Source organism: Pseudorca crassidens, chromosome 13, assembly GCF_039906515.1.
Source record: "Pseudorca crassidens isolate mPseCra1 chromosome 13, mPseCra1.hap1, whole genome shotgun sequence".
NCBI classification, from domain to species: domain Eukaryota; kingdom Metazoa; phylum Chordata; class Mammalia; order Artiodactyla; family Delphinidae; genus Pseudorca; species Pseudorca crassidens.
The window spans coordinates 13,912,293-13,927,131 of NC_090308.1; the positions used below are offsets into that span (position 1 = coordinate 13,912,293).

A 14,839-nucleotide genomic window follows, 5' to 3' on the forward strand; every position below is an offset into this window, starting at 1 on the left:
ATTGTTACTGCTAACACTATTACCACCACTACCGTGGCATTTTATCTTACCCAGTTTATTTAAGAATTCATGTGCTTTCAGTAACACTGCGAGAGTAGGTCACAACCAATTGTTGCATATGAGTTTCATATTCAAACCTTAGAAGGTATGAAGTCTCCTTAGCTGGCGGTTAAATCATACAAAATGTTCAGTGTTCACTTTTATTTGTTTATCTATTTATTTGTTTATCTGTTATTTATTTTTAAATTTACTGCATGGTAATATTGTTGGTTTTAAGAAATGCATTTGCAGGTAAGATTGCAAACGTTCAATTGTGAAATCTGTTATGAACACACAAACATGTTGCAGGCAAAAGAACCACCTACTCACAATAACAGCGGTACCAGCAGCAATACGGTTTCTCTGATGCTAAAAGGCAGGCTCCTGGGTGACTGACAATCTTTTGTTTCTAACGCAAACGATTTGGTTTCTCTCCCGCCTGAGCGCCCTGCAGCTGTAAGGCAGATTCCTTTACCCCCTTCACTTCAACCCATTCTCCCGTCCATGTCATTAAGAAATAATAAAACTCCAAGCGGCCCAGTAATAACAAAGCTCCGCCTGTATCTTCCAAAAGGGCCAGACTCACAACCTGGAAAGCCCAACGCACCAGAAGTATTAGGTTCTGTTCTTCCTGCGGTCATCTGATTCTGTTTTTCCCAGGGAATGGGTTGAGGGATAGATAGGGATGGGGTGGGAAGTACTTGCAGATCACAAAGCCATCGTGGCTCTGGGACATGGAATCATTAAGAGAATCTATTTCCCACGTAGGATTTGTCTTCCTGGTCTTCTGCTGATGAACTGGACACCTCAGGATCTGTGAGTCCTACATCAGGAAGAAGTAGCCCAAACAGGCAGAAAACGGTAACTTTCCACTGGTCATTTTCAGTTGGCCCACGGGAGGGACCACTGGGGCGTGAGAGTCTTGATACCTCACGCAGGGTCCATGGGCTCTCCCCTTGCAAAGCAGGAGTCCCCCTACAACGTGGGGTTGTCACACAGTGATGCAGAGAAGCTCTGTTTCCTCAGCCCTGCCTCAAACCCTCCCCACATGTACTCAGGAATGGAAAGAGCAGTTCTGTTTTTCAAAAGAATCAGGTTCAGCGTTTGGTTGGTATGCAGGGAGGCAGATTAGTTTTCGTGCTCGCAGGGCCATCTCTAGAGCAGTGCTCCCTTGTCCCTTTGGTGGCCCCTCCCTTCAAACCCCCTCCGCCACAGTCCACCCAAAAAAATTAGGCTCCACTTAAAAGGGTGCCTCAGCCAGAGGTGGACAAAACTGCAAGCATCTCATGAGACCATTGAGTTTATAAGACAAATGGAGGTTCTGTTGACCCTCAAGCAAAGACACTCCCGAAGGTGGCCTTGAAGGTTTGGGGCGATCGCATTGCCCCCAGAATGGCAACAACTCAAGGTGACTCACCCGCCAGGCCTGTCGGGGGGCTGTCTCACTGGCACACGATGAGGAGAAAAAGACCAATTTGACCCCTGCTACCCTCTCTACCTTGATTTCTCTGTGTAATTAGAAGCTTGTTTTCCGTTTTGTTCCTTTTTTTGGTCTGGCTTTATGATTATATTCATTTTTATTATCATTCCATTTTCCTTAGTTTTTAGAAGTATTGGTTTCATTTGTACTTTTCTTGTTATAAACACTTAAGTTCTATGCTGATAAATGTTATTATCTTTTTAGGATTGTTTTTTACTACATTCACTAGTTTCCTATAGATCCTAGTTTAAGAATGTGAAGGAATACTGGCTTTTCGAGTCCAATTTTAGGCTTCATTTAACTTGAGTGCTTAACTTGTTGGGTCTTCATCACTCTACACAGAATAATCTCACACTGCCGTTATTTTTAATCTACCAAGAATTTTAATATTGTTCTAGAAGATGAAAAATATGTAAGGTGTATTTGAAATACATGGCACGGCATATTGAATTTTATATTTATTATAAGTAAATATACAGAGATCTTTGGCTAGTGTGAAGTCATTTGTGTTTCTACCATGAAAAGTGAGGGAAATATACCCATTGTGGTGTGAATGCGCAAACCGCCGTGTTTCTTCAATGATGTATAATATAGATGTAAATTGATTTCACTTCTTCAACAAAAGAAAAGCCAGTTTCCTTGATTCATGGGTACTGATCATTTCATTTGATTTGTATTTCCTTTGCTGAACTTTTAGTTTAATTTTCATCAGTAGCTTGTCTTTATTTGCCTGGACTGAACATTCTTCTTTCTTTACCCCTGTTCATTGCAAACAGCCACGAGGCAAATGTAGTCTCTCACAGCCTGGACCCTCTGTCAACAGTCCACATAGCAGGTACCTTATTCTCCTGGTTTCCACACTGTTCTAGAACTTCAAGAGGATGATGAAAATTGTCCAGAATGTAGGTAGGCCTGTATCTGGTCTGCCTCAGGGTAGTTGAGAAACTACTCATTTAGGTCCACGCCCTTGCCTAATAAATTGGAAGAGACTTTTCTAAGTGGAAAGTACAAGAAAATCTCAGAGCGTAAAATATTTGGACCCCGTCAAAATTTTGTTTAACTGTACCTAGGCCATCTGGGACTCTTCATCCAATGGTTTTTTATTCTGTGTGCTCGTGAAGATTCGGTATCACTGATGTCACAGCGCAATTTGATTCATGGCAGAATTTTATCATCCTCTTTATTTCTAGATTTTACAATAAGTCAGGTAATAGATCAGTGAATTATTTTACCATTCCCAGAACCCACACATCTGAATAAAATATACTAACACCCCCAGCTTTTTATTTTATTTTTGTGTTTTATCCAGATTGTGGGTTTTGGATTCTCAAAATGGCAAGTCCTAATTTGGTATTACTTAAAATTTCTAAGCCCCTTCTCTCTTCTGCTTATCCTAAAATTTCTCTCTGGCCAGCACACTCAGTCACTCACCTTCCTGACACTTGGCGAGCTCTTTTCACTCTGGAAACAAGAGCAGTCAGTGCCCCCGCCCCCCCGGGGACCTCCAGAGAGCCTCACAGCTGCCACTCTGCTTTCTGCCTGGCTTCCAACAATCCCTGTCTCTGCAGTTAGCAGTGCTTTGCCTTCTTCGTTGTCGGTGTGATGTCTGTGCTCCCTGGCCCTTCCACTAATCAGTTCATGTTTCCCAGACAACTTTCTAAAAATGGAAATACTGTCCTTGGAAGCAGCTACCTCACTCCAATCATGAGCAGTTCACTGTTAAAATAGTTTGCCCCTCTGGAAACTTACCACCACTGAGCCGGAATCCCAATTCCTGGAAGGAGGGTGGGGCATGAGGAAGTGTAAACAAGCCCTGAGTCATAGTTTTAGCTTTCCAGCTGTGTGAGGAAGGGGCTGGCCTTTGCATCTGGTTTCCACTCAGCTGCAGTAATGCAGAACGGATTTTGATGTGATTTCTGGTTTTAAGCTTCCCTCTACGATGTTTTGCTTTTTTTTTTTTTTTTCTTTCCCTTTGGTTTGGTTTGAGGACAATTTTGTGGGGCTTTTTTTTTGTCCATAACAAAATATCAATAATGAAACATGAATGGAGAAAAGGTCACAGGGATTTTTGAAGATAATGATGGGCTTCTCCAGGTGCTCTGATTTTTTTCTTAGCCCCCGACAAGAAAAGACATCGTGTACTATAGGCAGATCACTGCTTTATGTAGTGCATCTGCTCACCACAAATTGCTGATGTGCCGTGAACAGAGATGGGGCATGTCCCCATAGCGTTCCTTTAAGGACACCAGAGAGCCATTCTGTGGTTGACATAAATGATGGTGATGAGAAGGGAGAAAGCTCTTATGTTGTTATGCGATGTCAATAGCAACCACAGCTCGGTTCCCGGATTTCCCCGATTCTTTCAGACAGTCACACGGCCTTCTGAAATGTCAAAGGCCTCGTTTCTCAGGGCACCAACTGCTTCAATATTGTCTCTTAATGGGGCTTTGCAGCTCGGACAGCCACGTTCTCACTGTGACATCCGCAAGGCGCCTTTCAGCTCCGCTCTGTCCAGCACTGGTTATTAACATCTTTCTGAGCACACAGCATGATGTTCACTTTGCTGCTTACAGGACCTGGAATACAAACGATCTTCACCTGAATGGCCAACTTCGGCAAACAGCTTGGCAGACGGGTTGTGGTTGAACATTCTTGGACTTCTTAACTCCTTGGCACCTCTGTTTGGGGTGCGCCCACGTGGGCAATGACACGGAGAGTCTGCTGGGAAAGAATTAACTTCACTCACAATCCAGGCTGTCACGGTGTTCCTTTACATTGAGACTTGAGATGACCTTGCGTTTGATCTTGCACTGGTCCAGCAAACTTGAAAGGTTATTGCAAAAGCACAAACAGTTGAGAATGTTGACCCCAGCGATCTGCAATGGGAACATTTTAGGCATATATTCTTCCTGAGAGGAAAGAGGCTGAGTTGAAAGAAACTGGTTATTAGTTTGAAGGGAGGGTTCTTATATTTTTTTAGTGGTTTAAAGTCAAATATTAATAATATCAGTTACTTGCCTGTTGTATATTTCATATTGATTCTACAGCTGCCGTTCTGTGTTCTCTTACATAATATTCTAAGTCTACATATGGATTGATGCCAGTGTTTACAGAACACCTACTTTGTGTAGACCCTGGGCCCACAAAACTAATACAATATGGTTCCTGTCATAAAAAACTTGCAATATGTCATAATCTAGAGATCCCCTAAATCAATTACAAGGAGCTTCCCAAGACTCCTTAAAATTCTAAACATTTGAAAAACATCTGAAAGTATACGTTCATAATAACTATACACAATTTTTTTTTTTTTTGCGGTACGCGGGCCTCTTACTGTTGTGGCCTCTCCCACTGCGGAGCACAGGCTCCGGACGCGCAGGCTCAGCAGCCATGGCTCACGGGCCCAGCCGCTCCGCGGCATGTGGGATCTTCCCGGACCGGGGCACGAACCTGTGTCCCGTGAATCGGCAGGCGGACTCTCAACCACTGCGCCACCAGGGAAGCCCCTATCCACAGTTTTTGAGATTAAACTTATTTAAGGTGCATGCTTTTTGAAGCAATGTTTATGATGGCCCAGCTGATACTTTTTCTCTACTTTTGACTTAAAATTGGCTAACCTGATAGCCAATAACTCTTCAAAATTCTACTATAGATTAGTTGAAGTTCACAAATGGGAAGATTTTACTCCAATTTCCAGCAAAGCAAAGGAATAACTGCTCTGTAGTCTGAAGAGAGGGAATTGATAACTTCATTCCAAAGCTGAGAATCGTAAAATGCAAAACCTCTCTGGGTATCTTTAGTCTTTGGTGCCTTCTGCACAAAGAACTGAGACAGAATAAGAAGTGGCAAATGACTGGCTGAAACACTGAAAGGGAGGGAAAAAAGACCTCATTTAAAAATGTGTTCAAGGGAGCCAAGTACATCTAAGCAGGCACAGTGGGGTTTTTGCATGTACACCAGGGCCTAACTCTAAACACCATTCAGTTTCTTGTGGAATTTTTTTTCTAAGTCTTTTCTGTCAAACTCCACCCTGGGGATTTATTTATTCAAAGTTCTCAAAGCACCTCATCCTAAAACAGCCTTGCCCCTGGGGCAGGCTGGACACCCGGGCTGAGGACAGGTATAGGGTAAGGCTCCACTATGTTTCTTTTATATTTTGAGGTCTGCATTCCCAGTTTTTCCCAGGACCAAGTCAGACACCTTAGAAAATGCATCACCTCTTTGAAAACACTGCTATAAATCAGGAATATTTCCTTGGAAGGAAAGGCTGAATCCAGCAAAATCCCTAAGGTTATGAGTCATCACACCCTTGCTTTAATAATACAGATAAATAAGAATGATAAGTTGCTGACATTTATTTAGCACTTAGCGTGTTCTAAGCAGCATGCTAAGCGTTGTGTATCTGTTACCTCATTTAACCCTCCCAACGTGTTCATTCCCAATTTTACAGACAAGGACACCAGGGATTAGTGGCATGAAGATGTAGAATTTTTTTTTAATTCAATTTTATTTATTTTTTTATACAGCAGGTTCTTATTAGTCATCCATTTTATACACATCAGTGTATACATGTCAATCCCAATCTCCCAGTTCATCTCACCACCACCACCACCCGCCGCCGCTTTCCCCCCTTGGTGTCCATACGTTTGTTCTCTACATCTGTGTGAAGATGTAGAATTGGAACCCAGGTCTCTCTGACTCTGGATCCTAGCTTGTTAACCACTCCTCCCGACCAAAGGGCTCCTAATGGGGGGGGTACTTTAAACAACAGTTCCAGGGCTTGGGCTACCATGGGTTGCCTGAGATAGCTTAGGACCAGCCAGAATGTTCATCTTGGAATAAAGAGAGGCAAATCCTAAGTGGATCCTGGGAATTTGTCTTCTGAACCACATTTCCAGGGAATAAAGACCATTCACACAGGAACAGGCAACACGATCGTAGACAACCTGATGTTTCCTGACAAAAAATTTCTGTTCTTCTACTGCCAGTGTTTGCTAACAAGTAGCAAAATGAATTGAAAGTGTCTTTTCATTTGTATAAATGGTGTGTGCACAGAATTAACTCATTTCATTTCCTTGATGATGTAAAATTTTTGAGATGAGTCACACTCCACGTGCACACTTTTCAGGCTTCTCACAGCCCTTGGCCAGACTTTCTTTCCTGTGGTGTGTTCGTATGTGCGGCCCCCTCCCCTATAGCCTCCTTCTCCCACAACTGTACGTATTTTAGGAAAGAGATGAAACAGCACCTGGGCAATTATTTACCCCCAAATTTGAATGAGTGAGGGGAGTGAGAAAGATAATAAAATAAATATTCACTTGTAGAGAATAAGCATGTTTTTGCTGGACAGGATTATCTGAAATATCTCCGTTGATTAAGTTCCTTAACTAAGTTCACACATTTAGTTTTCTCTGTCGACACCATCTCTGCTGCATCTATTTGTGGAATAAGGCCATTGGAGAGTGATGAGTGACGGCTCAGTGAGATGTCTTTGTTCTTCCCCTTGTCAAATTTCCCAAGACTTGAAACTTACATGATTTTAGGTCGTAGATTAAATATTAAAAGTACCCTTTTACTTGGTATCATTAACCTGTTAGTACTAGAAACTCTAGAACAGGTTTACCCTAAGAGGAAGCAACTTTGGGCTTATTGAAACCTTGGTAATTGCCCCAAGCGGGTGGCATTTTTTTTTCAGTAGAACAGTTGGACATTTCCAAGAGCAGTTAACTGCATGGAAGCTCACTAAGAACTGTGTGTTCTCTTTGTCTCTATCTCAGCCCATTATTTCTCCCCAGGTTGGCATTCTTCAACATTAGAAAGCACACGCTAATTAAATTTTAATACGGAATGCTCTGATGCCGTTAAATGCGCCATGTCCTTCGACGGACTCTGCAGCATCTGAGCCCGTATTCCAAGGACGGTGACCTTTCTAGCTTTTCTCAGGAGTGGACTAGTCGGTGTGTAGCCCTTGATCTTTGGCTTTATTGTTCAAAGAAGCTAATAATTGACAAAGAGGGGCTATTCAGCTCTGTCAGTCAGATTGTTACTTTCAATTATATGCATAAATCTGCCCATCACTAATGTCCTTAAGTGTCTCCTAAAGAAAAAGAGTCCGTTAGAAATCTCCCTTGTTTTATTTAAACACCAAATAATAAAGAAACGTGGAGCTCTCTTTTGTGCTTCTGTTATGACTCAGACAGGTGACAGGTGGAGAGGATTGTTTTCCAGGGCATATATTCAGGTCAAGCAAAAGACGTATTGAAGGAAGATTCAATCCAGAGCTCATGGGTAACTATCCCTTCCTTCTCCAGACACTTAAACTGCTGAATTCATAAATTGTTAGAACCAAAACGATTTTATGCTGTTAATGCATCTTCATCTTTTCAAAGGAGAAAACTGAAGGCCAGAGAGACTAAATTACTTTCCCACGATTGTACAACTGCCTCAAAACAAAATGCCCTCGTATCCATATTCTGACTTGATGATCTGTGTCATACTGCAAAGCCTTATGGTTAGAGGCCTTTATTTTAGACATGAGGAAACCACTCACCTTCCAGTATTTTAGGATACAAGTATTGTCTTCTTTGCTTCTATATGTGAGATACGTGTGACATAAATATGACCTGGATGCCCTTCATCTATGTCACCAAACAACAAAACATAACGGAGAGCACAGTAGGCGGGGACTCTGGAGCCCTGAGTTCCTGCTAGAGCTCTTCCTTTAGTGGTGGATTTGGGGCCAGTTTACTCTATTATAAAGCTCAAGTTCTGGGAGTTAAAAATACCAGAGCTGAAATCTTCATTTGCCCCTTGCTAGCTGTATAACCTGGAGCTGGTTCCCTTACTTTTCTGTACCTCATTTACATCGGCTCTAAGATGAAGGTGACAGGCACACTGAGGACTGTTGTGGAAATTAAGTGAGAGAACCCAAGACAAATGCTTTTGTGGCCCAGCAGTTAGAGGATCAAATGTGAACTCTCCTTAGCTCTTTACCTACAGAAGTAAAGATGGATTAGATACTCTCTTAGGCCTTATCTCAACACAAATATTTTACAATTAGGTGAACTAGAGAAGTTTCTATTTAACAGGTGTGTGACATAACTTCTTTTATACTTTAATATATCGTCACAAAATATACAGTTTGTCCTGTTCAGCCCTTTGGGAACAACTCATTGGTCTTAGCATAGGGCAGTTAATCAGTTTGACCACTAGATGGTGATTGAACTCTTGTGGCCTCCCAGTTGGCAGACTCTTCACACTGACCAATCAGTAGAAGATGTAAAATGTATAAACAGAACTTGCAAGTTGGAAGACCGTTTAGTCTAATTTGAAGGATTTGAAGAAGAGCTTGTAGCATAGAGGTGAAGTGAGCTGTTCAAGGTTTGTAGACCAGAAAAACACAGTCCCAGTTCAGGCCAGGGATGTGTTTTTTCATCACACTTCGAGCTGTAGTAGAAATAGTATGGTACGCTGCTGCTCAGGGCTTCTCGGGGCCAGTCTAGTCTGTTCGTCTCACATATTTCTTGGTAGTTTAATGAAAGAGTTTTGAGTCGTCCCTCTGTTGCCTTTTAAGGGGATTATGTCTGTTTTTTATTTTAACATTTATTTTCTTTGGTGTCACTCCTTATCCCTCGCTGATACCAGTGTAATCTGTCTTCAGAAATGAATGGCTAATAACGTAGCTGGAGACGTAGTGTTTTCTTATGAGAGAAACGTACAGAGTAACCAGTACAGTTTTCACACCTTCGTATTTCTCCAGTGGCCTCACGTTCAATGTTCTTACCATTAAACCATTAGAGAATTCCTACTAGGTGTGGGGCAGTGGGTCCACTGGTACGTGTATTCTTTTTGCTTCTGCAGTGTTGTGCGTGTGTGTGTATGTGTACAGAATTCCTCCTGTAGATAACATTGCTTTCCTCATCTTTTCCACTAGTAGCAAAACACTCATGGATGCCCACAAAGAGAAAACAGTGCCCCCTACTGAGAACCTACTTCCATTTTCAACATTTCCCAGGCAGTCTTCCTTACGAATTCTGAAATTCATGGTTCATCTCTAAGGCACTGTTTCAACGTAGATGCGGAAATTAAAGTAGATAGAACTTGGAACTTCCCAAATTCACAGAGCTAGGGATAGAAGAGTCAGCCTGGAATGGGTGTCATTCAGCACCAGGGATCTGTAGACTGGCTCCACTGTCATCCTTGTTCTTACAGCTTTGGAACCCACTAATGTCAGGGCCAGTTGCTGATTCAGTGCAAGATGAAACCAGGGTAAACGCTAAGAATAATTCAACTCTGTGGGTCTGTGCAAAATGACCGCAGCTGTTCTTGTCTTGCTGCATGGACCTTGGCACATCCAGGACGGCTAGGTGGGAGGGATGCCTTGTATCGTCCCGACAGCAACTAATTTTGCCTGATATTCTTAAACCAAAAACGTACTGCATCAAACACCCACATTTTAATGATCCCGGATGTACTTCATTTATGCTGGTAGAGTGTGTGTGGAGCAGTTTTCTTTGTTGATGGAAAATGTTTTACCAAATTACGGGGTGGAATTTGAACCCAATTAGTTACCTTTAGTTGACTAAATGTCGATTTTTCATCAGTGCATTTTCCAGACAGCGCTTCCTTTGGTGGTGGGGAGATGACCTGGGTTTACTGGCAACTAGTTGCCAGGTTGGGCTGTGTTCAGCCTGACCCTTTAGCTTCCAGGAAGGTGAGGAAGCATAAAGCAGCGTCCATCCAGCATTTGAGATATTTGAGTCATTGATGTCGATTCTTCTCTCAGGTCCATAAAAGGTGGCTCCGATTCCTCCCTTTCTGAGCCTCGGCCAGCCCGGTCCGGCCGAGCCTTCCTGTTCAGAGTCCTCCGAGCGGCTCTTCCTCTTCAGCTTCTCCTGCTGTTCCTCATTGGGCTCGCCTGCCTAGTACCAATGTCACAGGAGGACTACAGTTGCGCCCTCTCCAACAATTTTGCCCGATCATTCCACCCCATGCTCAGATACACAAATGGCCCTCCTCCGCTCTGAGCCAGGCAATGCCATCTGCAGCAGTGCTGGTAGCATGAGGAGATTCGGCCAAGGGCGATCCCAGACTAGCAAAGAGAGGACCTGAATCTCGGCGGATGCCCTCGGTGCGGCAGCTGTAGCGCCCCTCCGTATCCCCTGCGTGCACATCACGGCTTTGGAGGTGATGATAAACAGTGACAGGAAGCGAGCAAATAGATGCAGAAGGTTTGGAAGATATTCTGTGTGAAACTGAGCCTCAGCACTAAAGAGATTCAGGACCTCCACTGTCGCCTGGACAAGTGACCTCTGGGCCTTTGGTGCATCCTGTGCACACCAGGGACTTCGAGAGACCATGTGGGCAGCTTCCCCACAGTGCGCTCCGTCCCCTCCATAAACGATGCTACCTGAGCACCATGTCGGCATCCAACAATCTACGCGTCAACCAGTGCTGAAGAGCTTTGAGAACCTTGTAACATACGGTTTTTAAGAGCTTATGTGACAGCTTTTTTACCTTGTTTTTCTTTGGGGCATGATGTTCTAACCTTGCTTTAGAAGCACATGCTGTAAATCTAAAAGGCACTTTTTTTAAAGGTATAAAGAAAAATTGGATGTAATAAAATCATGGGAGGCTTTATGTGGAAAAAAAAGTCGAATGTTATAGTAAAAAAATGATATTTATGTATGTACAGTTTGCTAAAGCCACATTTTGTTTGTATCCATTTCTTTGCATTTATTATAGAGACTATGAAATATTTTGTCTGTGCTTTTTTTCTCCCTAAAGAAATGATTCTAAATTTCCCTATTAAGCAGGCACTTATCAGAACGCAACCTAAATGATCATTTTTGGTGGAATAAATGAAGCTAAAACATAAGCATATATTAAAGGAAAAGGATGAATAGAGGTAGTGTATATTAGACATAGAGGACTCCGGATGATTCCTTCTTCCTTCTCCTTCCACAGCCAGTCACATCTCACAGACTCTTGCTTCCCAGCATCTTTCGTATTCTCCTTTCTTTTCTGTTCTCATTGCACAATTGGAAGAACCTCCTATAATCTCCTGACTGAGGCCCCTTCTCCACTCCATCCCAAGGGTACCAAAAAGCCATGTGAATACCCCTGAAGCATTCTTCTGGTCAGGTCCCTTCTTTGCTCCAAAATCTTCTGTTTTCGTTGTCTAGCAGAGGAAATACAATTGTAGTCAATCATTCGAGTCCAACTACAATCAGATTTTATTCTGTCCCTCCGATCTTGCCAGCTAGGGCCCCTCATGGAATTGTTTGGCGCTCGTGGCATTTTAATCCACCATTTAATAATTGGAGGGAGAGGATTTATATAAAGTCCACGTTTCAGGTTTCTCTTGAGAATGGAAAACTCATGTGTCCTGGACACACATTCCCATGTGACAGTAATTGCTGGAGTGACATGGCTGCTGTTCCTTGAAGAATAGGAGACAGTTACTACATTTGCATGACTATCCTATCAGCTTCTCTCATCGCCTCTACCAGCCTAACTCCCGGAGGTATTTAGTTTACAAATCCTGCTCTAAATTGAGAATTTAAACCAAACTGGGGTACTCAGAATTACCTGGAACTGCCTTCCATAGTTTCCATGATGTTCATAGCCTGAGTGCGTTCCCAGCCAAGTGTCTCGAGGTTGTTTAAGCTTTCTGATTTCTGGACTCACTGCAGACCTTCTAAGTCAATCTGCTCAGGGAAGGTCAGAGTTGATGTTCTTTTCTAAAGACGACAAACCTGTGTGTAACGTTTCCCGTCTTCCTGCTTCTGGAAAGGCTGTGAGCAGTGGTGGAGACTGGAGTTGAAGGATGCCCTGCACCCTCATCTGAGATGGGCCCTCTTCAGGCCTGGCTCTTCCCTCGCTTCCCTGTCACCCCGGCTCCAAATACCTGAAGGTCCTGGTCTTGCTTCTAGAGCAATCCAGCCCTTCAAGAGACACACATTGCCATGTTACGGAAGCCGCCGCACAATGAGACATCGGTCCTGGTGGAGGCCAGCACAAGGACACTTCAGAGCCACTTCTCCACGTGGCAATTAACTGACTATGCATTTCCCATCACTGAAAAATTAAATGTTAAGTGTGGCTGAGAAAACAGCGCGGCTTTGATTAGGAAAAACTCTTAGAGTCCCATTTGTGCCTTTCTAAAACCCCTGTGAAGCACTCAACAGAAGGCATCACGTGCATTTCTATTAAATTTTTTGAGGACTTAAACAAAAGAACATTGGAACAGGACAGAAGTAGGAAGCCCCGGTGAGTGTAAGCATTAAAGCCATGAGATACTGGCTTTCCCCAGATGATAACACACAAGTCTAGCGAGGACCGAGCCAGCCACAGAAGAGACTAGGGTTTCTGTCTAGAGCTCACACAGTCTCCTGTGCCTCATGAGGGAAGGGACACGGTACCACTAGGAGCATCCTCGCCTGTGCCTGCAGCTTCCCAGGCAACAGAGAGAGATTGTGGTCAACAGAGGCTTTGTGGACGAGGAGGGGGGTTTGAAAGAATAATCAGAGGCTAAAAGGACACTGATGGCTGTTTAAAAGGCCCTCACTTCCGGGTAAGGGCTGTCCGGAGCCCTGCTGTGGCCTGGAGATAGGGAGTGATGTCCTCAGAGAGTGGTGGGTGAGGAAGGGCGAAGAGACGAAGGGTAGGATTAATAATACCTTGGTAATGAGATTTGCACAAGCAAACAAAAAACATTAGAAAAGCTGAGGAAAGAGAAAATCCATAAAGCTAGGATGGAGAGAAAAAAAAAAAAAAGAGTTGGAAACTAAAAGTAATGATTTACTAAAGAGTCCAGGGAGGAGTGAAAGGTTTTTGTGGAAACTATGCCCGGGGAGCAGGAATGTTGCCTCCTGGAAAATGGCGGGGCGGCAGCTTCCCTTGTTTTTGTGAGAAATGAGAAGAGATGCCTTCAAAAGGCTAGGATGGGTAGTTCAGGAAGCCGAGAGCTGAGATCTACTGTCAAAAGGCAAGTTGGGGTAGGCAGGTTTACAGCCCATACCCTGGGGCCAAATATTAAAAAATTAGAGCTACAAAATTTTATTGGCAAGCCACTTAAGAGATCATAAAGCAAAGAAATGTGGAGCGAATTGATTTATGAGAGCCGATCATGGCTAGAAAAGCAGGGTCTCCAGCGGGTCTGCATGGACCTGAAAGCAGTCCCAGTAGCTGGGTTCTCTGCCCCTGCCCACCAGTCCACCATCACCATCCACAAATGTACCCATAGGGAATCATACGGAAGTAAAATATTCTCAGAGGATATGCTGAATAGGACCAGAAATGCCCGGGAAGTGCGGCATCCACCCAGATCACAAGAATGTATTGAACGCCCACCATGGTGGGGCAGGAACTGCTCCAAACTCTTCCGGCGTCAAGTTTCAGCTGGAATCTCATCCCTTCCCGTTTAATTACCCATTAAAACGTCATCACTGGGCCTTTGATGTATAGGAGCCTCTGTATTTTCCTCCACCAATTACGTCCTGAAACTTGGGGTGAAGGATAATGCGGACACTTGAAGGGAACAAACCGAAACAATCGCTAATTTAGAGGAGAAAAGGGAGATTAAACCTGCTAAGTCTCTTCATTTTCTGTCAGCAAATTTCCCCTCCTTTTAACTTTTGTCACCTGGCTGACGTTATAGAGGGATGCGTTTTCGAAGAGTGTGGAAATGGGGCAGGTGGAGTGGTCTTCACTTTCTGGCTTAGTCACGTGCAGCACGAAGATGTTAATTCGGGTGTTGAGAGCAGGTGTTTCACCAAGAGTGGTCATTTCAGTTTCAGACTTAATAATATATTGTGATAACCATGGCCCATTGTTGTACCTAAAGTAACCCAGAGATGATGCAACTTAAAAGGAGTGACTTTTAGTCTTCGGTTCCTGGCTTCTCACTAACCTCTCCCTCAGAGTTTTAAGATATCCACCAGGAATCCACTGGGGACTGCCACAGAGGGGCCTCACCTGGGGGAGGAGCCTCACCTGGGGGAGGGGCCTCACCTGGGGGAGGGGCCTCACCTGGGGGAGGAGCCTCACCTGGGGAGGGGCCTCACCTGGGGGAGGAGACCCCCCCATTCAGGTGAGTAAGTGAAGGAACTGGGGGCACTTCTGGCAGCCTCTGCTAAGCAGCCTTCTCTGCAGGGCAGCAGAGCGCTCCTCAGATGGGGGAGGGTTTCTGTTGGTGATTGGGCAGAAGGTGGGAACCAGAGGAACTCACTTGAACTCTGTGGTCAGTCAGGAGCATCTTGAAAGGCTAAGGAAGTTGGAAAGTTGAAAATGGCTAATGAAAACCAGGGCGATACACTG

At 43.9% G+C, this 14,839-nt stretch overlaps 1 protein-coding gene across 3 annotated transcripts in view; it reads left to right on the forward strand.

Annotated features, from left to right (window-relative positions):
- The window catches only part of SYNE1 (spectrin repeat containing nuclear envelope protein 1), a 456,348-nt gene extending 445,074 nt beyond the window's left edge, over positions 1-11,274 (forward strand). For all 3 annotated transcript variants that reach the window (XM_067701747.1, XM_067701745.1, XM_067701746.1), the window contains 3 exons: positions 808-900; positions 2,296-2,354; positions 10,305-11,274. In XM_067701747.1, coding sequence (XP_067557848.1) covers positions 808-900; positions 2,296-2,354; positions 10,305-10,545 — 393 coding nt within the window. In that variant the 3' untranslated portion in view covers positions 10,546-11,274. The remainder of the gene's footprint in view (positions 1-807; positions 901-2,295; positions 2,355-10,304) is intronic.
- Positions 11,275-14,839: the final 3,565 nt, after the last annotated feature.